The sequence below is a fragment of the Halichoeres trimaculatus genome, unplaced genomic scaffold (genome assembly GCF_033239565.1).
Source record: "Halichoeres trimaculatus isolate MK-OKI-2021-1 unplaced genomic scaffold, fHalTri1.1 fHalTri1_scaffold_23, whole genome shotgun sequence".
NCBI classification, from domain to species: domain Eukaryota; kingdom Metazoa; phylum Chordata; class Actinopteri; order Labriformes; family Labridae; genus Halichoeres; species Halichoeres trimaculatus.
Genome location: NW_027437201.1, coordinates 5,153,871 through 5,176,547, shown reverse-complemented (window position 1 = coordinate 5,176,547; position 22,677 = coordinate 5,153,871). Strand labels below are relative to the sequence as shown.

The following is a 22,677-nucleotide window of genomic DNA, read 5'->3' as shown; positions in this document are numbered from 1 at the left end:
GGGAGTCTTTGCTGATGCTCTCCCTGCCTTGGCTTTTGGCATTCCACATGAGCACTGAGAACGTTGAAAGGCAGGGAGTGACCAGAACAAACTATATTACCAAATTTAACATTTTGCATGTAAATTATCAATTCTTTAGATGAGTGGTCCTTATGGAAATTTTAGTTTTGTTTCGTAAGCCTTATATTAAGTGGGAAATGTAGTCTTATTTCAAGCCATGAATCTGTCAACAATGCAAATGATACAAATTAGATAAAACGTAATGCCTGTTTTGAAATGTAAGACTTTCATTTCAATTCTGGTTCCTTATGCTTGCAAAATAGGAAGAGCCACTGGGAAAAGAACCTATTGATCAGCAACAGTTCATTTTATTATGTATCTAATCAGCACACAATTTACCTTAGGGGAAAAAAAAACACTACTTAAGCTAGTTAGCTTAGCGCCAAATTTGGAGCAACATCTGTCTGTCGCAGAGGCTCAAATCAAAATACTGTCCATTACTCAGCATGAAAAATGTTGCATAAAAATGACTTCTAACATGAGGAAAAGGCTTCTTTCTGCTACCAGAGCTGCTTTGATCCAACACTTGTTTGTATCTTTGCATGAATGCTCATCATTTCCTTTAAATATCACATGATAGCATCAGTTTTCATATGAACACTCTGCCCAGCGAAGGAAAACAAAGACATCATGTTCCGTGTTCCATTTCTGCCATCTCCTACGAATGTGTGTGCAAGCATGAAGCATACTCTACTGACTCCTCTCTGTGAGTACAGAGGGGAAAGTACAGTCAATCACGCTCCACTTGAATAAACAACCTGAGGGGCACACAGTCAGTCATGACAGCGAAGGCAGCCGGTTTGAAGGCCAATTTTACCCATTAATACCCTTTGCTGGGTCACTAAAGAGTCCTTCAAAATTGGAGCTGAAAGCACAAATAATGGCAGTGTATTCACGCAAATGAACCACAGAAACACCCTGTTATCTTGCTTTTTTCCCTCCTTCAGGGCCTGTTAAACTCCAGTGCATCCACTTCAAAAATAAAAATACCCAAATTTTGTTGGATTTGGGGTGCATTTCACCCCGTTTAGTCTGGTATTGATCAAGTTTTGGTTAGGCTAGAGTTCATTGCTACATACAGTACCAACCTGACTAAAAAAAGACATACAGCTCTTCTAATTCCTTCTTTCTTTTCAGATAACGTGAGCATATTCAAGACAAAACATGAAAACAAAGAGATATTCTGCAAAAGCAAGGTATCTAATTTTAGAATAAAGCTACTGTAGTTAGAATAATGATTCCTGGAACCAGCCGCTCTCCTTGGGTGAGCACATCTGTCTCTCCAGGTGGAAGTAAGACCTGCCATTGCTTATTGTCCTCACAATAAGTTCACTGCACTGATCTGATGTTCTGGGTGCTCAGTATGCAAGCACAGTGGTGTTACCGTGCAGGAGTTTGCCCTTGTCTGTCGTGGCTTTCGTTTTTTTTTTCCTTGAGCATGTCAGACAAAATTCAAGCAGACGTGGTCAGGAACAACCAATATTTGTTCTCGTCTTCATCTGGAATCAGCCTCATATTTCACTGACTACTCCCAGGTCAACCCTCAGGCTGTATCCCATCACTCCACTGTCGGTATGCTGTTGCCTTGATTTTCCTGCCTGCGCCCAGACGCATTCAAGGAGCCCCGTTTCAGCAGCCTGTTGATGATGTCAGTGCACGTCTTCCTGTACTGGTGTCGGAGCAGGGAGTACACGAAGGGGTCGCAGGCCGCCTTGCTGTAAGTTAAGCACTTGGAGACAATTCCCCAGTGGGGGTTGATAGGCACCGCTGGGAATAGCTCCACGATCCTGAAGACAAGAGAGGAAAAAGAGGAGGAGGGGGATGAATCAGTCTGCCTGAGAAGACGTGCATGCCCAAAGCTAATTATGCAGAAATAGAAATAATGTTTGCAAGATGATGTTAGAGAGGGAAGGTGTTTCTTAACAGTTTTTTAATTATGAAAAGTACAGACACTTATTCAAAATGAGGTCACCTTAGACGTGCCTAATCTGTCTCGAGCATCTGTTTTGCATTGGGTCACAAAATAAAGTGTAGACAGATTAGATTTGCAATGTGGCTCATAGAGACAAACATAACCTCCCAAATGTTTTTTTAAAAACTGCAAATTAAAAAACTGATACCTAAGAGTGTTCCTTAACCCTTTCTTTCATCCCAGTTTTCAATTTATCATTATCTCTACAATCTCCCCTAAGAAAGGTATACAAGGCCAATAACAACTCTGAAATAATAAACTAACAAAAGCAGTTGCAATTAAAGTTTGAAGTTGCCACTGCTGTAGAGCAGCCTGAACCAGGACGCTGGTTTTTGGGGTAAAGAAGACACAGCTGGTAGAAGGAGAGGACAGTAGCAGGAAACTCATTAACTACCTTACAGCGAAGGTGGAATCTGTCCAAAAACCAAAGGGTGGGATGCTTTGTGCTTTTTTTTTTTTTTTTAATTGTGAAAAAAGCAATCAACAGGCCTTGTTCTGTTTTGAGTTAACAGTAGGCCCTAATACATTTTGAATAGTTGAACATTCATCTTTCATAAAAAATAAAAAGAAATAAAAATTTCTCATTATTTCAAAATAGTTCAGCTAATTAGACTAAAGCCCCGCTTCCACCAAGTGGTCTGGCATGGATCAGTAAAGTCTGGTACAGGTTGGATCAGTAAAGTCTGATCCTGTTTGTGTTTCCACAGCCAACAGTGTCCTTCTTGGTAGGCAGCGTGTAAGCCAGTGATAGCCATGTCAGCTATGTTATAGCCTGGAAGCATAGCAGTGTACCCACTAATAAATCCAACAACAGCCTTTTCCCAAACAAAAAAAACTTTTCTTCACAAAGTCGACTGGAGATTCAAATATGGCAGGGTTATGTGTTGTTATTTATTACCGCTTTTTCACAGAAAGTGAAGATTCTTTTAACCAATTTCAAACCAACAACAGGTTAGTAAAAAGTGGGACGGTACAGGTCGGTAATTTGGGGACCTGTACTGGTTTTAGTCAAAAGATATGCCACAAAATGCTTGCCATACTGAGACTAACTGAACTGAGCTGCTTGGTGGAAGTGGGGCTGAAGCAAACAGTTGGCTCTGATGTTGTTCTTCATGCCCATCTTCTTTTATCCACAGTGGAAGTCAGTGCCAGCCATGTAGGCTATGTGTAAGAATCCCTTCCCAACAACAAATCGTACCCTGCTTATAGCTGGGCGCTACAGGTCCACCCCTTTGCCTCAGCCAAACTTTAAGTGATACTCTGGGATGGAACAAGTTGGGTCTTATCACAAGGTTTAGGGCAGAAATTACCCTTACAGCAGTGTTTTTGTGAAGCAGAAGCCCAGAGCGCTCGCACCAAACACCCCCTCCCTGCTCCTCTACAGGTTTCCTCTGCATTCAGAGGGGCCATATTTTACTTGACCAAAAACACAAATAAACGGACTCCCACTGAAAAAATCTGATATTGGTCTGTATTCATGCTTTATTTAGAGAATTTTCAGCGCGTTACTTTCACACAAAAACACCGCTAAATAAGGCTCTAGTTCTCATCGTGTTGTAAAACGGCGCTACCTCCGCTGCAGAGCCACAGCTGGCTACAAGGCACTCGCCGCTTAGTGTATCAGTCCGCGTGCGCAGCGTGCCAGATATAAACAAATGCAGGTAGTCTGCCAGGATGAAGAGACACAATGAGAACTAGATCCTTATTTAGCAGTGGGTTTCTGCTGCACAAAATCACTGCTGTAGGGATAATTTCTGCCCTAAACCTTGTGATAGGACCCAACTTGTTCCATCCCGGAGTATCACTTTAAAGGCAGCTGTATTAAAATCAGCATTTCCAGTATGGCCTTTGTCTATGATGAGCTTCAAAACTCTGTATCACAAACAAATGGATGACATCACAGAGGATAAGTCCACATATTACACAATCTATGAATAAAAGTGAGGCTTGAGCTTCATCTACGCCAATCTCTTTAAAGGCCACCATTGTTTACGGACTTGCTAACACAAACCACTCACACCCATAGCTACCACCTGTTTCTCCCTGATTGGTCCCATTAATTTTTACATAATGTCTAAATTTGTAACATGATAGATATCTTTCAGGTGGTTATAGTGCATTTGCCCTTGTCAGCTACTGTACATGTCTCATTTGCAGTCAGCAACAATCGTGTCAAAAAGCCATTGGATGAATCAAACGATCTAAGCAGTAATGAGGCTCTGGAAACAAGCCACGAATCTTTGCTTGTCATTTAATCCAGAGTTAGCAGAGGATAATACAGGACAGAGGACAGGGAGCTTCTCCAGCACCCAGTGGGGAAAGGCTCTTCTTTACTTTACATACAGTGCATTTGATTTACAGTGGCAGCTAATGAGCTCCTTCCTTTGTCCACTTAGACAGCTGCTCCATGCCACGCTCGTAAAAATATCAAATTAGAGCCATTACACTTCTTTCTATTATGTACAGAATATTTCTCCATATGTGAGTCATTAAAGGTATGAAAAGAATTGCTGATCCCCGACTCCAGCACTCCATATGATTACTCCGTCCACCGTCAAGCTCTGTCAGCACATTAACACCAGCATATATGAGCCAGTGGCCATCAATGGCAGTTGCCCACACACTCTACATCACCACGGTGAACATGAGGATAAGTCTGTTTCACCGCAAAGCTGTGGCCTTCACTACACGCATGATGACCCCGACAACAAATGATCATCAGGGAGGGAGTCCAGGAGCTTTTAGTGTAATGTATTCACTCTGTAATTAGTAAACGGCCATTTGGAGGATAAGAGCGTGTGCAGTGCCACTGTGGACGTTCATTACTGAGAGTTTGCCGATAATACAACATATTGTCTGTGCTTGTTGTTGAATAACAAAGCCTTTTCATGACTGCCTATATTTGAGGAGTTTTTAGGGTTTATAAATTCTACTTTCTCAGACGAACTGTGGCTGGCAAATGGATGTCAACCACTGAGTCTGGTTCTGCTTGAGGTGTCTGCTGAAAAGAAATTTCTCCACCCAGTGTGTCCTCTGTAGTGGCGTGCATAGACTTTTTGAAGGGCAGGGGAGAAAACAGAAAAAAGGCATATACAGCGCGCTCTCACCACGACAAAGGGCACCAAGTTCTGCATGTTTTTGAGGGCACTTCTTGCTTCCAGAGGGCCATTCATCATGTTTTTTCACCCAAGAGGGCAGTTTATCACATTTTAATCAGCTCAGGTAGATGGTGTTATTATATCTTTATTATTATTGTGAATTTTTTCTATCTGCTGCCACATGTTAAGAAATGAAGTGTTTTTTGTTATTCACAACAATGACATTAAAGTGCCATTCCTTTTCCATTCTATTATATTCTTTTGTATTCAATTTTAGTATTTGTGGCACCCTATGACTAGTTGTCATAAAATATGCAGTATTTTTAAATAAAATCTGTATGTGTTTAAGTAAAATTAATGTCTTTGTGAAGGAAGGTTATGGTGCTCATGGGAAATGCAGTCTTCATCCCAAAAAACACTGCCTATTGCTTTATCATTCAAAGGGCTCACCAGCATCAACACCACATTAAAACTCCTTACAGTGCCTTTAATATGTTACTGAAAAAATAAAAGGCAAAGTTTTGGCATTCAAAAGAATTACGTCATGCCAATCAAATAGAATGAAAAAGATCCTGGAAAAAAATTAAAAATATTATCCAAACAGATTTTTTTTTCCTAGCCTTCGTGTTAAGGCACAGGCCTTCATAGATCTCTGGAGATTTTGTTTTCAGCGTCACACATACTAGGTAAAAGGAATGTTCAAAGGTAGAGGCGACAGAAAGGACATTCTACAGACTTTTCAGTGACTAACTTTCTTTCTTTTCGGAAGTTTACCTCTCTAACCATGGACTAAAGGAACAAAAAGATGCTCTAAAAAATGTTCAAAGGAAGATAAAAAACACAAACATTTTGAGGGGTTATTTAGAAAAACAGATTTTTGAATTCTCATAAAATGTTAAACTCTGGATTTGTTTATCTCTGCTCAACGTTTTTCTTAAATGAAATCTACATCTAAAAAAAAAGTAGACAAGTAAGCGTCTTTATTTTTGATCCTATATTCCATTTGTGTCCATTCACACACAACTTGTGTGTTGTGACACCCTCGCTTTGGCCGGTGATTAATGCGAGCGGACCCAACCTGACAAACTGATGCACCGGACGAACTTGAGGAGAAAAGTGCTGGTGCTGCAGCAACAACAGCAGAGGCATATTACTTATCACAAGGTCAGCCAATCTCATCTTCCAACTCCGGCTGGTGTGGAGAGGAAGCAGAGGGGGGTTTGTAGAGGGGGGTTTGACAGCAGAGGAGGGGGGTTTCAGGGATACCAGCAAAACAAAAGGGCTGTGTGTGTACGCCGCAGTGTGCCAGTGTAACTCCAGCAGACACCTGCTCGTAGGATCATCCCGAACACTCACCTTGTAATCACATAGGGAGCGAAGCAGAGCATGAAGGTGCCGATGAAGGTGCTGATCTTCCTCGTGGCTCTTTGTCGTCGCCTTTTCTGCTCCTCTAGGCAGCGCTGTCGAACACTGGAGACACAGAAAGTTCATTGGATGCTTAACAGGCATAAAATCACAGGAGTGTATAAAACTTATAATCACAGGCATGGAGGAGTACAACACACTTAAAGTGGCAACTTTATCCCAAACACTCCGCAAAGTGAGGATCAACTACTTCAAAAAAATCTCCTTAATTGTGACTTCCTCCTTAACAAACAGTAGCTTTAATTACGTAATAATACACACTTACATTCACACATGTACTTGTTTTTATAGCAATATAAGGACTCTTTTCAAAAGGTTACACATGGGGACCTCACTTTATAAATGAAACCAAGGCTTGATTTTAGCTCAAAAGGCAACACGAGATGATGTCATGACACATGGCTTCATCCAACATGTATTTAACCCTTTGACTGGCATTATAACCACACAGTTCATCTATTTACAGCCACAATGTTGCAGTACTAAAAACTATGTCTTGGCTATAAATCTACATTTATCTCATTTAAAACTATTTATAGCTGCAATTATATCCACTGGGTGGCACTGCTGTACAAACGGTTGAAAAAAACGCAAAGGACGTAGAGCAGTGGAGTTTCTCAAACAATATGTGGAAAACGTGTGAAAGTTGAAGACAGAAAAAAAAGCTTTACAGATTTTATTTTTACACATCCTAAATAATCATACTGTAGCGGATGGATATTGAATATACAGTTAAAGTTTCTTCAAAGAATGATCAGAAAATGTAGTCAACCACTTGGTTGCGTTTCCTGTTTGAGCAGTCAGTGAGTAGCCTAGCTTAAGTTGCTAATTTCTTATTTTGTACCTATTTTCATTGCATGTCACTGCGTTTGTAAGCTACACAGACATAATTGTGTCAAAATGATTGCCTATCTGTGAACACATTACACATTAATCCTGATCTATAAATATATACAATGTGAATTTTATGCTATTTGAGATACAGCTGTCTGAAGCTATCAGTGCAGAACCAGACTGAAGATTAGCGCCATTCATTCATTTGATTACCGAGCTCTCTTGTTGAATAAAAGGTCATGGATTTAAAATATAAATGTCAAACAACTACAATACTTTCATTGTGTTGAATCTTTTCAGTTGTGTGTAAATTGACTAGTATATAAATGCCAAAAATTGGCCCAAACTGGCGGTTAATCTGCTTCCTGATTGGGTAATCTGACAAATGAAACCTGAATTGTTGCTCAACAAAGAGGCAACGACACAACTAATTAATAAATATTAAACAAATATACTAATACACTGATTAATATTTTTTGATAACATCTTTTATAGAGTGTAATTTAAAGGGTTAAAGACAGTAGCTTTAATCTGCACAATGAAACACTTGCATTCACGCTTGTACTTGTTTTTGCTGAAGTATGAGGACTCTTGGCAGAACATTACACATGAGGACCTCACTTTATAAATGAAACCAAAGCTTGATTTTAACTCACATGTCTCACACAAACACACACGCACACACACTTTGACTTTATATATATTTTAGTTTTAGCATTACTGTACAGCGACAGAATGAGGCAATGACATTTTAGTAGAATCTGGGTGACATTTCAATGGGGTCAGATTTTGCACTCTCTCAGAATACCGAGGAGAAATTCAAATGTCAGTGAAAACATTTGGAAAAGCTTCATTAACTGTACTTTTTTTTGTAACAGAGCCAGAGCAAACTTTGAGATCAATAATAAAAGTAATGACAGCACCAAGATCACAGAGTACAGTTTGTCCTCTTTACAACAAACAGCTCTGTTAATGTTTCTTATTTCCTTAATAACCCAAATGAGTTAGTGCTGTGTGTTGCAGAAGTCGCTACTATGTAAGAAAATGACAGGTAAAGGGGTCTTACCTCGGGTGTATATCCACCAGCAGCACCAAAGTTTGCATGGTAATAACGTCTATCCTCTTGCAGTGAAACCTCGCCACTTTCAGCACTTTGAGGTAAGTGAAACACAGAACTATAAAAGACAGCAGGAAGGTGAAGGAGTGGAAAAACACGGTGAAGATGACGAACTGCGTCCGGCTGCTCGCCCTCGGGTTGGCCAGGGTGCAGGACGCGTAAAGCTGGTGGTATCCCACCCAGGAGAGGCACGCGGCCACCGTGGAGAAGGACACGGAGTGCACCCACGTGTATCCGAGCACAAACGCTGCGTCTTTGTGGCGCATTTTGGAGTGATACCTCAGGGGGAAGACCACCGCGATCCACCTGTCGATGCTCAGAGCTGCCATGCTCAGCATCGAGTTGGTGGACAGGAAGGTTTCCAGGAAGCCCACGATCTGGCAGAATCCGTCTCCCCCTGGCTGAGCCTGACTGACAAGTCCCACCAAAGTGAGCGGCATGTTGGACACGGTGAGCAACAAGTTACAGAAGGTGAGGTTGAGGTTGAACAGACCTGGGACCTGCTTGCGGATCTCCGGGTTGTACAGAAAGCAGATCAGCACCAGGACGTTGGACAGCAACGACACTATAATAATGACAACCACCAACACAGAAAGGATTACCTCCGCAGTGTCCATCCTGTGCGCCCCGAAACTCACTTATTCCCACTTTTTGAGTGCATATCCAGTGTTTGTTTTACAGCTGCAAACGGCATTAATCACCCATAACCGTGTCCGAGCATCCCCAGATCTCTCCACCGGTGGAGTCCTCTCTCCCTCTACATTGTATCTGCGCGGTCCAGGGAAGATGTTCAGACCGGTTCTGGCGTTGTTAGAAGCATTTTAAGTAGTCATCCGAGCAATTCCCCCCCTTTTCTTCCTCCTTCAAACTCCAGGAAATCAGAGTCTCGCACCAGGAGCTGCTGTACTCTGGCGCTGCGTCTTGCTGAGGGGTTTTGTCGTCCTGTGATGCGCTCTCGAGGCATCACCCCTCCGCGCACACACAGCACAGTGTGTGGGCTCACTGATCTGTCTTTCTTCTCTGACAGAAGGAAAAAACACACCGAGAGTGAAGAGGGAATTCCCTTCCACTAGAAAAAAAAATATTAACGCAGTGAAAAGAAATCTGAAATTCTGCCTGCAAGAAAACATGCAGGTGTTTATTTTCTGGCTCATTTAAAAATGCTTCTATTGGGTCATTTTTATTATTTATAGCTTAAACTCTCTGATTGTAAGTCATGATGTCATTTTCTTACAAGGCTGATTCACTTTAAAGGAGATGACTTCAGAATAGCAAGTATCACAACAGAAATAAATATTAAAGAGGCAAAAGATTCAAGCACACTCAATTTCCTGCACAGCTGCACATTATTTCAAAAAACAGTTTGTTAAAAAAGCAATTTTTAAGTATTTTTCTTCTTATTTGTTTCACAGAGTTAATTTGGATTGACAAAAGATGCACATACTGATGTTAAATCTGTGTTTAATTGCATTCCAGCTGCATCATTCCTCTCTGATGTTTACTCTTCACAAATGAAGCGTGCTACTCCAGACTGATAAGAAACAACATCCTCTGTTTTCCTCAGGAAGCCGGATGACGCCCCCGCACTCCGATGCCCCTCTGGACTTGAGCGTGGAGATTTTTTTTTTTTTCCCCTCAGAGTAACATGGGAGTTATCAGAGAGTGTGCTGAGGCACGTGAGCCACTGAGGGCGCTGGAGTGGGGTGAGGCGGTAGCTGCGGCGGTTGGTTGGTTGGGGGGAGGAGGGGAGGTGAGAGAAAAAGAGTGTGTGTGGGTGGAAAGAGTTATTGTTACTGCAACACACATCATGCACGCTTTGGTGATGTGATACTATGCAGGCCACCGTGTTCTCTCTTCATTTCCTCTGAGGTGGCAGAGATGAGCAGGAGCAGGAGGGAAAAAGGGGGATTTGCATTGAAAGTGAGGCTCATTAAAATGCCATCCTGTATAGAGAAATATGAAGCACCAGCTGATGTGTGCTCTTGATGCAAAGAGAAGGGGAAAGGACGGGGGAAAGAGCAGCTGCTGGCTGTTATTAAGCTGAAATGCAGCCCCATCTTGCCCTTTAGTCAAGCTTTGGCTATGATGGATCATTCCCTGCATTATACTTTCACATGTGATGGGCCCATCACCCCGTGGAGAAGCGTGTGTCATGTGACTGCATCTGTCATTTCAGAGGCTTTATCAGAGCTGAGCCACCGGTTGATCACAAGCGTAAGAGCAGCGTTTTTGCAGGCCGCTCTTTAATTATTCTTTTCATAATTAAATGCCAGCTCCTCAGACAATAGGCTACGAGGTAAAAAGTCATTATGAAGCTTAGAGGAAGTTCAATCAGGAGGACTTGATGCGCGCTCATTATTTATATTCGCTCTCCAGCTTCCACTCATCAGCTAATGGTTGTCGTGTCACTTTTTCAGTTAAACCAGTCGTACTTTTGCACAACCACCTTGAGCGCGTAACCTCATTGCTGCCGTGAGTTATGGAACCATCCCTCACAGTTGCTGTCGTCAGTTGTCATCTCAATCAAATTGATGCAGCCCTCCACTTGAACCCCAGCAGGTTTAAGTTCTGCTCCACAACAGATCCGTCCAGAACTCCGACACTGCTGCACCACCAGGGCCTGGATCCAAACACGGCCATTAAATCATAACTCTCAAGAAATCACCATATTCCGTATCAACACCTGTCTAAGAAGGAACATTTCTACCACTGCATTCAACAATTGTTAAAGGGGACACATCATGATAATACCTGATTTAATACTTGCATATAATATAATAAATTTGAAAACAAGACCTTACACTGAATTTTCAAAAAATGAGATATTGTATTTTTCTGATATCCTAGAACGAGATTTGATGCCTCTGAAAATAGGTCATTGCCAGTTGGCCGCGAGATTTCGACCGTCGTGACGACACGAGGATCCTTTCTTTTTATTGGACTAATCTGTTAAAGCAGCTCCTCCTCTGTGATGTCAGTTAGTCACATAACCGCCACCAAGGGATACACCCACCAAGAGCCGAGTATAAACGTATAAACTATACATGTTACAGTACCGGTTTGACTCACCACACTGAAGCGTCCTGAGATGATCTGTGTCCAGGTGGATTTTCTTCCTCCTGAGCTGCAGAACCGTCCGGGTCTGACTCGGGGTCCAATACAAAAGGACGTATCCTACACTCTGCCATTTTATTAGTGCTATCAATGCCTTACGGTGAAGTTTTGGCAAACAGCAAACTCGCTCGGTCTGCTCCATTCAATGTGGCGATTTCGTAAATACTGCCATGCTGCAAAAACTGCCCCCTGGCATTACCCCCTCCGCCCCTCTGATAGAACTGACCAATCAGAGCACAAAGGACTGTGACGTTGCGAGGTTACTGGAGGCCATTCTGGAAACGGAGCATTTCAACGAGATCTTCAGAATGGCCTAAAATGATGATACTGAGAACGCTATTGTGGGGCAATGAAGGAACTAAATGACTTGTACTGAGGGCAGAAATGCTTTACAGGCATCCTAGTCTCAGGCATCCTAGTGAAAAGCAGAAACGAGCATGACATGTCCCCTTTAAACCAATCTATCACAGAAAAAACAGGAATACCTTTGTAAGTATATCGAGTGTTAAAATTGACTGTAAAGGAAGCAGAAAGAGATATTCAGACAGTACAGAGAAAGGTAAGCAGGAATATAAGAGGTTGCCTTTTTACCAAAGGGGCTGCCAAAAGTTTTTGAGTTTTCAATCCATCAATCTCTATTTCTATAGTGAAAAATCACAACAAACGTCATCTCAAGGCCCTTTCCAAAAACATGAAGGGGTCTAGATCTGTTAACGTTTAAAAAAACATATATTTTATTTTATGAACATAAACCCAAAATCAAGACAAGATTAGAAGTCTTATCTAATCTTAACCCACAATGAGTACAGCACTTTGCAGCACATAGCAAGTTACAATGGCAAGGAAAAACTTCATATTAACAGGCAAAAACCTCAGACAGAACCAGACTTATGTACGAGGGAGGGCTGAAAAGTTCGTAGCCTGACTAGGAAGGAGGTGTGCTACAGTGATGAAACTTGGCATGCATTCAAGCCAACATTTTCTGACACTTATGGCATGGTTTATTTTCAGATTAAGTGACGCTGATGTGCTTGAGGACTTAAAAAAGCAGAACCAGAGATATTTTGTGAACATGGATAAAATTTGGCACTGTGGTGTTCTCAAATATCCACAGAAAAAGGGGTTAACCTCCAAAGACATTCACGCTGACATGGTTGCTACATCACGGGATGGTGCTCCATGATGATGATGCTGAATTCAAGAGGGGCAGGGAGAGCCTTGAAGATGGCTCAAGGTCCGGACGTCCTGCCACAGCAACAACCCAAGAAAGTGTTGTGTTGAAAAATAAACTGTGGGTTCAGCAAAATCAAAGCTAACGTAGAAACACAAACTGCAGTTCATTAACTGTCCACTTGAGGCTCCAAAAGGTAAAGTATTCTCTTAAGTTTCAGTATTATACATACGGCTACCTCTATTGCTTGGCTTCAAAAACCCCTCATCTACGCGAGTACATGACTCAACAAAAGTGAGACATGAGGAAACAAAAATACCAACATAGGAGGAAACGCTTGCTAGCTAGCACAGAGAGACTACTCAAGCTACAAACATTTTCTATCAACACTAGACAAACACTAACCCCTAATTTGAAGATTTATACAAGCTGCAATGTTTTCTATCCGTCTGCTCTGTCAATGCCACAATTACCACTTAAATCCAGTCTTATGACATGGCTGCAGCCAAGAGGAAACATCTGGTTTGAAAAAAAAAACCTGAAGCTTAAGCAGAAGTTCTTAAAGTTGCAGTTCCTCAAGGGTCTGCTTGAGACAGCAAGCCAGAAAACCACGTACACAAAGTCCAACAACAAACTTTATTATGTCATCAAAAACATATTTACAGCATGGTAAAAAAAAAAATTGGCTTGGGTCTGATTGCTGACTTCTCTATCTGCACACACTGTACGGCTCACAAGTTTGTCCAATCAGAGGCGCAGCTCACATGACTGACAGCTCTGGTGCCTGAAAGCTTTTAGTGAGGAGGCTCTAAGCCCGCCTCTTAATTCAGTGTTTTCAACATGCCCACTGCCAACGATTGGCTTCATAACTCTATATCAGGAACAAATGGGTGACATCACAGAGACTCTGTCCATGTATCATACAGTCTGTGGTTGCAGTCATTACAGCCTGTTTACCCTGTGCAGTTGCAGCCACTTAAGGCCGTCAAACAGACAACCACAAATACTTTTCTGATCTGTTAAACGACATCAAGATGATATCAACAGCCAAAAACTTTGTTTGGCAGAAAGTCATGTACGCCAAACCAAAAATAAGTCTATGAGTAGATCACAAGTAAAGAGATAAGATTTATGTGCGAGCAGCAGCGTCGTAATTATGATGGATTTTGTTTATCCAGACAGCATATTTCTTTAATGCTGGGCAGATTTTTGCTTATGATGTATCATTCGGAACAAAGCCACACAATTATCCCCATTAGGCCCCATATCACATCAGACAAAGGTGTATGAAGACAGCGTTTGATAAATATGGATGCTCTTTTTCAAAATCAAAAGCCTTTCATTCTCTTGAAAGAGGCTTTTCTTAAAGGAAGCATTATGTTAATGTAGATCCATGTGAATAAGATGTGATCTGAGGAGGATGCTAACGAATGTTGAATGTATCAAACATGATGTAAAATAAAATATAGAAGTCAATTCTTATACCCCTTTGGCATATTTTTACCCTTGACAAGCATTCAGTTGTCATTTTTATTTTTTAATATCTTAAAATAAAACATTTTTCTGGACTCGTCAGATGAATGTGGCTCATATTAAGTCAATTGAGACAATTTGTACCAAAAATAAGAAACGCTTAAATTTTAGCTGCTGTAGTGCCCTTTTTCATGATAACAGCATCACAATCCAATCAATACACTCTTCACACGTAGACTAATGATTGCTTTCTTCACCTCCTCTATGTGTAGAAGGATCACCTTAAATCACACCTCTATCTAGATCCATCCTGTTGAATGTGTCTGAGACAAGTCAAGACGTCTCCCATCTGCACATCCACGCTTTGAGGATGATACCTCTTGTCAGAAGGTTCCACAAGTTCAGGACTTGACTGTGAGAGATGGCAGAGAGCCTGCAGCACCCCACCGCTCTTTTTTTTGCTGTGAAAAGTGTGGATTCAAATTTGCTGCCAGCTCCAATTCCACACTTCACTTCCTGTGGACTGGCAGCCCAGTTTAAATCTTGAACCTAAATGTATGTCTGAGTGTCTGTATTTCCCTGAGTTACCTCTTAAATATAGACTTTTCCGTTGCATTCAACATGTCTCTCAACTGGTGACACAGAATCTGACTGCAGGGAAAAGTTTGAGCAATTTGGAGCGAATGTGACAATTTAGAAACTGGTATAAGCTCAGAGTCAGGGGGATGTGTCATAGGCATGCATACTGTATGAGCTCGCTGCCAGCTCAGCAGATTTACGGCTCTGGAAGAGGATAGGTGAAGACAGGAGAGGAAATTCACTTAGACAAGAGGCTTTGTGGAAAGTGAGTGAAACGGCAAGGTGCAAGTGAAGTAGAGGCGAAGGTGATGTCATCGCTAATGATAACCCTGAGATCCTTGCTTCCTGTTAGCCTGGACGTTGTGAAAATCAAAGCAACTCAAGGTGAAAGCTTTCACTGATGTTTTAAAAACAATGAGAAAACTACCAAGCTAGAGATGCTTAAAATACTTTTAGTCATTAATAAAGACAAGTTTAACATTTGGGAAAAGAGAGTTGTGCTTTTCTGCAGATGAAATATCAAACCTGGGGTCTGCACTATCTGCAGCCCATAGCTGCTAACTAAGCTTAGCACAGAAACTTTAGACAGCTAGCAGGACTATATAGACTGGGAACCAGGTCCAGCCCTCAGGTTGTTTTTTTGCCACCTTTTTTCCACTATTGTTATCATTTGTTAGCCTTTATCGTAGTCCCTCACACAGGATTGGGTTAGGTACCGACAAAATTCCATCGGCAGTATCGAGTACCGAGTCACGTAGAGTGAAACCATACCATGTTTAGGTACCTAAGTATACATCCTTTTGACTGTGCGAGTGTGGAAGAGTAGGCGATTTTCCAACACAGCATTGCATTGCTTCTATATAGAAGAATAAATATGTTAAATTGAATAATTTTGAGAATTTATTAATGAACAAATTAATATTCATTACCATAACACACGCAAAAGTACCAAAAATTGGTACCGTTGAGTACCGACACGGTTGGGGCATCAGTACTGTATCGTTTCAAATGTAAAAGGTATCCATCCCTACACTCACAACTCCCAACCCAATCAGGGGCCACTTGGTCAGGGGCCCCAAAAGCCCCTTTCTTGAAAACTACCTTTGGCCACATGACGTCAACAACCATATCCAAGTACGGTAACTGCATAAAAGGTCTTACAGTATCAAAATTTGGAAACAGGTATCCTGAAGCTTATAGAAAGTACAGCAGAAAACAAATGCATCAAATTAATTTAGAATAATGTCATGCATTGTGTGCAGAGATTGCCGTCTTAAAACCAACATATTCAACTACAGACATCCCCCAATTCTATCTAAAGATAGAAAAACAAATAAACAAAGCACCTTAACTTTCTAGGTTTGTACATTTCTATGTTAAAAAATAAACCCAATACAGCAGACAGCGGGTAGGAAGAGTGTGTTGCGTTGTAAGAACATATAAATATAAGTGACACCAGCAAAAAGAGCAGTTAAAAGACATTCAACTGTTTGAAAACAAAGTTTTGTTCTGTTTGTGTGCAGTGTTCACAAAACAAGGCATTAATGAGGCTTCTCATAAAAACTCTGAATGCAAATTAAATTAAATTAGAAGCCGAAAGAGTTGACACGTCTTTGGGAACCATGTCCAAAGAGCCAGTTCTCTAACAAGAACCGAACTTCTCATCACCAGTGTTGACCTGTGAGCAAAAACACCACATGCGCAGGTAGGCCTCAGCCTCCGTTGATTACCAGCAGCTGAGGGACAACATCACAGGTGTTTCTAACATCCTTTAATTAGTGAAGCAACCAGCGGCGGGGATTTTAATCTGATCCAAATAACAACACTTTAATTGAAACACCGTGTCACAGCTAAACTCAACAACAAGTGGTTCTGATACAGCAGAAGACGTGTCGTTTGTAGCACACAGATGTCGACACGACCTTAAGAAATGAAAATACAGGACCTACCTGTTTTTCACACACGGCTGTGGTCTGCCACACTGCGGTCCCGGACGCCGGAGTTGACGTCTTCTCCGGTAATCAGGAGTTACATCGTAAATCCGGGGAAACCGAACGGAAGTGTGTCTCCAAAGTATTCGGCCCTCATACTGCATAATGACACAACCAATAGACCACGTTATGGGAATACACTGTTAGCATCTGCTGGTAAAGCCAGAGCTGAAACAACAAACTCTACACACATTACTGTGTCTGTCATGAACCCTTGAGCATTTCTAACATAATTATTCAAAAAAAGTAGAAAGTTACTCCGAATGAATGACACATGGGTCATAAATGTGATTGGCTGATCAGTGTGCTGCAGGCGGAAGAGCACGTCCGTGATGCGGCCGCAAATAGTGCAAAAACAAACGGGCTCTTTGAATGAAATTAGTTCTTGAGTTTGAGTGTGTGAACATTAGCTCCATGCTTGATGAAGAATTTAACACCAGATGAAAAAATGTATAAATTTACACTTCATAGTTGGATCTTTAAAAAAGTTCTATGTAAATTTCTAGATCAAAGAAAAAAAGGGAGAAAAAAGTAAATTGGCCAAAGAATAATTCACACAAATTCTACAGCAATTCTCCTTTTTTGCATTTGGAAACTCTACTTAAAACCTTATTGAGATCCAACAGTGCAAAATGTAAATCCTTGCAATTTTTCAGTGGTCTTGAAATTTCGATCAAGTGTGTAAAATCCTGCCTTTGGGGAAAAAAAAAAACATCCCTCAAATCCCCCTGGTGAACAGCTTCAATGCACCCACCTGTTAATCCAATCAACCATACAACTTATCATAAACATTTTACACACCTCTTTTAGTTGACACAAACAAAACTGTCACAAAAATTCACCCCCTTTGCCTCACCAACATTTTCCCATGATGCAGTCTTTAGCTTTTGGAGCCAGCGTCATATGCACACCTTATTAACATCAGTGATTCACGCTCCTTCATCAGCTTCATTTTCAACACCAGAGGTTTCTGCTGGAGGCTGACGCAAGAAAACAGTATTTCAACCAACTATGAAACAAACAACAGATGTTTTTGTGAATGCGTCAGTGCTGGTCACATATCACCTAAAGACTGAGCCAGTCTGCCTTTCATTTCTTTATTTCACAGATGGGTTCACTTTGTCATTATCAGCTGCTCTGTGAAGTCTGAACTACATCGAGCAGCACACGACACACAATCTGCAATGCATTGATCCTATGAGCTGTTAGCCAGTGTGGTGCAGAGAGGCAACACAGTTTGGGTTTGATTACATCCAGAGAGGCACACAACAGAAATTTACATTATTGAATATATGTTGTTATGCAAGCGTTTGGTTTTTGTAAGGCTGTGGTGACCTTTGACCTTTTTCTAACAAGCTGGACTCTATTGATGTTATAGTGTTCATACCTTTGCTTTGAGAACATTATGAAATGGTCATTTTAGCAGGGACAGTCTAACAGATTCAAGGTCTCACACCCCAACACAAATTATTCAATGCTACACACGCACACACAGCACCACTTTCATTCAGGAGCTACTACTTAAAAACACGAACAGCCCTTAAAGATGAGCCTTTCTGTTTATTACTCCATTCCAGTTCAGCTTCAACGAGAGGGAGGTGGTGATCATTATAACTACACAACATAAACAGAAGTAAAGTGAAACCAGCTGTTACAGAAGAGTGTTGAGACCTCCTTCAGTCTTACTCTGATGCCGTACATCCCCAATGAGCGCCTCATCAATCTGCCATGTGTTTTGTCGCCCACCTTTCCCGCCCTTCTCCTCTCCCTGCTTTGAGTTGAGAAGTCAATTTCCTCATTCACTGATCTAATTCACTGCAAGGATTAATTTGCTCCCATAATTTGATTTCACAGTAATTTAATAAATCCCCCCCACCCAAAAAAAAAAAAAAAAGACATCAGTGTTTCACTCACCTTTGAGAGAAACCTTAATTAGATACGCTAATGCGTAATTATTCTTTTATTTCCGGCTTAACGTGGCCGGCATGAATAGGACGCAACAAGGGGATGACAGCAGATTTGGGCTTCAGAAAATTAATTTGGTATCACAGCGATTACATGTATAGGAGAGTGTAATGTGTGTTTCTTCCTGTTAGCATGGAGCTGGCTTATCTGGAAACTGCAATTAACCTCTGGTGTCCTCTCTGCAGCGCGCAGGTCCTGCACAGTGATGTGAGCATTAATGCATGAGATGAATGCATTCCTCTGCAGATGGGAAGTTATCAGATCCCTCAAGGGTAAGTGTGCAGAGGAGCTTGTTATTCATGGAATGCACAACTACATAACATCGCTTAAAATCATCCAGTTTGGTCATTTTAAGAGAAGTACGCTGCTCAAACTTGGCGATCACTGGTGATGAGATGGGACGCCAAAGCTGGGACCCTCCTGTTTTTGATGACTGGATCATAAAAGAGATAATCTCTAATAGTCAATGTCCCAGGCTTGATGAGACCACCCTCTGCTGCCATCTAGTGAGAGTTTGCAGTATGACACACAAAGCCAGACTTGACTCCATGAAGAAAACTGATCTATGGCTGCTGCAAAATTTATTCAGTGGTTCCTCCTTGTGGCAAAGCAAGGTCAGTGCTGCTCTTCTCTAAATCCTCATTCACCTTATATTTACAGCACACGTCAGGTGGAGGGGCATGTGTAAAGTGCACGTAAACATGTGATTTATGTCACAACAATGCAGGTGAAGGTCAGTAAGAGAGTTTTGAAGTTGAACTATTCTAGTCCAAAAATAGCTTGAACCCACCTGACTGTACACACAAAAGGATTAATGAAACACTTTGACAACAGTATGGAGTAAATGTTACCCTCACCAGCCTGACTAAAGGACCCAGAACAAAACTCCATTTAACCTCCACAGTGCTCCGGGAGCGTCCGTCCTGCTCCTGCAGCTGCACCGACGCCACTTCACTCCTTGTCCAGATTAATAGCCGACACACATGGGGGGCCATTAACGTTGAAAAGCCACTGCCCCACCTCTTCTTCAGTGCTACCCTGGGAGCCGCAGCCTCCGTAATGGCAGGGCTCTTTGAATTAATGGTGCTAACTGGACGGATAAAAAAAGAAAACACAGGATTTTAATTATAGAGCCTCAGTGACACAGAGAGGGAAATTGAAAGAGGGAGGCAGGGAAACCTTTTGGGCCTTACAGCTGAGCTAATTCTGTTTGGAGGATTAATAATTCAGAGACTCATGGTACAGTTCTGTTTATTCAAACCCTTGCTATCTGCATTTTAAGGAATTCCATGAACTGGCTTTGTTAATTTAAGGACTACCCCCTGAAAACCCAAACTTACCATAAATAAACCAATCTACTTGTGTCTAGTTGTGTTAAAGCAAACAGTTTTGGCATTTAATATACAATTTATTCATACTGTCACCTGATTGGTTACACAGAAATACCATCTTACTGTCAGAATTATGTCACTTTCTGTGTCGATTACACGCACAGATATTAAACATGCATTCTCAAAGAGGATGAGTCAAATTTCTAAATGTAAAAATGTTTATTCAAAGTCAAAAACTGTTTGTTTTTTTGCCACGTTAACTGCATTGTTTAAAAACAAAAAGGCTTTCTGCAATGTTTCAGAAGTGGCAAACATTCATTGTTCATGCATAGAGAAGTTTTGTTAGGATTTGGGGTCTCTAAAATTGAAACATTGACAACAAAGTTCCGGGTTATAAAACAGCTTATGTCAGAAAATTGTTCAAATTTAAATCAGAAAAGTGATATAAAGTTACTTAACCAGCACATTTCTGAAAAAAACTGCAAAAACAACAACAAAAAAGTGAGCCTCAACACGAGATAACGTCACTAACTTTATGAGAAAACAGCTTAAAACTGGTGAAATAATCCATCCATGCAGCAAGATATTTTTCTTTACTTACTACTTGTTAGAATTCTGGAAATCAGAAGGTTGAATCTTGAAACAAATGGGCCTTGAGAGTGTTGAAAGAAGAAGAAAATTGTCATTTAATATGAGTGAAAAAAAAACCCTCAGATTTCATCCTTATTGTAATCCTAATTTAGCAAATAAAAGCCTAGGATGAAAGAAAACGAAACTATTTTAATTTAAAAGTTTGAGAAATATATGATTAAGATATTTTCATGTTTGAAAGAAATTGTGTTTAGGACAAAATATAATTTTCATAATTTTAGTGCAAATAAAAATGGGTCTTAGGACGTGTGACTGAATCAGGAGTTGTGTTTTGCCTCGTACATTGTCTCCTTCACGTTGTTTTTACATGGTTTTGCTGAAGCTTGGGTTAGTCAATGTGTTTTCAAGAAACGTTTTATGTTATACTGTTAAATCCAACAACTGAAGGATGTTCCTGAATGCTGAAACAAGTTATAAACTGTTGAGACTTTTGGTGAAAGAAGCAATTCAGTTTAATTCTGAAGTTTTACGATCCCCTGCCTAAAAGAGACAAAAATGCCACAATCTTGCTTTAAGATTAAACTCAAAGGTTAAAAAAAAAGTCAAACAGTTCAAAACATGTTGTATATCTAACAGATCTAAATCCAAGGGATTACATGTCATAAAATGTTGAATAATATGCAGTGCAGTTTTAGTGAAGTTCATCAAACTGCATTAACTGTCTTAAGTTTGATTCTTAGTCAAAATTGTTTTTAGTCATGATGTGGGTCACATTCAGCTGAAAATTCCAGAAAAAAATGTATTAAAAGACAAAGTGACACCTGAAAGTCTCAAAAGTTTGACCACTGTGGCAAGAAAACTGTCCTTGTTCAGTTTCTCAAAATAAGAAAAATGTCTCAGAGCAAGAAACTAAACCAATCAACTGTCAGGATCTTTTTTTGTCCTTTGACTTCTGGAAATGAGATATTTTTATGGACTTGCCAGATGAAAGTGGCTCTTATGAAGTTTAACAGACAACTCTTATTAGAAATAAGACAAGCACTTGATTCTGTTTCTCTTTAAGTCCAAACTTTTCTGCTTTGGTTTTATTTTTTTCCTTTTTTTTTTTTGTCCTTTTCACTATCTTGCAGCCTATTTTTGTAGCTACAGCGGCTGCAGACTCTTTCTGTAGGCTCAGGATGTCCATCTGGCTATTCTGTAACAGTATCCAAGCTCAGCTGGAAAACACAGTCAGCACCAGTGAATGTCGGAAACCAGCTGTCAGCAGCCAGCAGAGCAGAGCCCAGTAAACAGGAGCTCGATAATGTTTAGAAGAGCTCTGACACAGTTTGGATGGATGGTTGGCTGTTGGTTTAAGTGTTTAATATGTTGGTTTGTGTGTCCTGGGTATGCTCAGAAAAGCTGAATCCCTCTGGTCGTTATCTTCACGATGATAAGTGTGAACATTAATGATTCTGCATGAGCCACAGAAAGTGTAAGGAAATAAGAAATGGGACCAGACTCTGTTGTTTTTTAGGTCTGTCTTTTCTGCATCATGTTCTGCTGTGTGAAAGGAGAGCGTTAGTGCTCGCTGAGTCCTGCAGAGGGCACAGGAGCACTAACGCTCACTAACAGTCGGTCTATTGAGCGTCCATTTCACCTGAAACCCAAGACGCACCTCTTAAAGAGAGTCACTTGCAATCAGAAAGCCTCCATTTAATTACAACACACAGGAAATTACCGAGTGAATGGGTCAGGCGCTGATAAGAGGCTGAGCCCCGGGGGATGACAGCTCCTGAAACCCGAGCAGACCCGATCTCAAAGCCGACTTATCACAAAGGCCGAGTCTGGAAGCCTGACGATCTGATTGTACTGTCATCCAGATTCATAATTAATATATTTATCAAATTAATCGCTGAAAAGAGCCCCGGCCTCCTGAACAGTAGGCAGATTCATTTGCCGCTGGCTCAGCTTACG

The 22,677-nt window shown here is 41.0% G+C and overlaps 2 protein-coding genes across 2 annotated transcripts in view; one reads left to right on the top strand and one right to left on the bottom strand.

Moving 5' to 3' along the window:
* LOC141784927 (G-protein coupled receptor 26-like) lies at positions 1-9,541 on the bottom strand. The gene is made up of 3 exons (XM_074662901.1): positions 8,456-9,541; positions 6,487-6,600; positions 1-1,847 (listed from the first exon to the last, which is right to left on the bottom strand). The coding sequence occupies exons 1-3, from the start codon at positions 9,121-9,123 to the stop codon at positions 1,619-1,621; spliced, it is 1,011 nt and encodes a 336-aa protein (XP_074519002.1). The 5' UTR covers positions 9,124-9,541; the 3' UTR covers positions 1-1,618.
* Positions 9,542-16,577: 7,036 nt separating this feature from the next.
* The window catches only part of LOC141784928 (uncharacterized), a 34,586-nt gene continuing 28,486 nt past the window's right edge, over positions 16,578-22,677 (top strand). The window contains exons 1-2 of the mRNA XM_074662902.1: positions 16,578-16,916; positions 18,985-19,071. The gene's annotated coding sequence lies outside the window, so the exon portion shown is untranslated. The remainder of the gene's footprint in view (positions 16,917-18,984; positions 19,072-22,677) is intronic.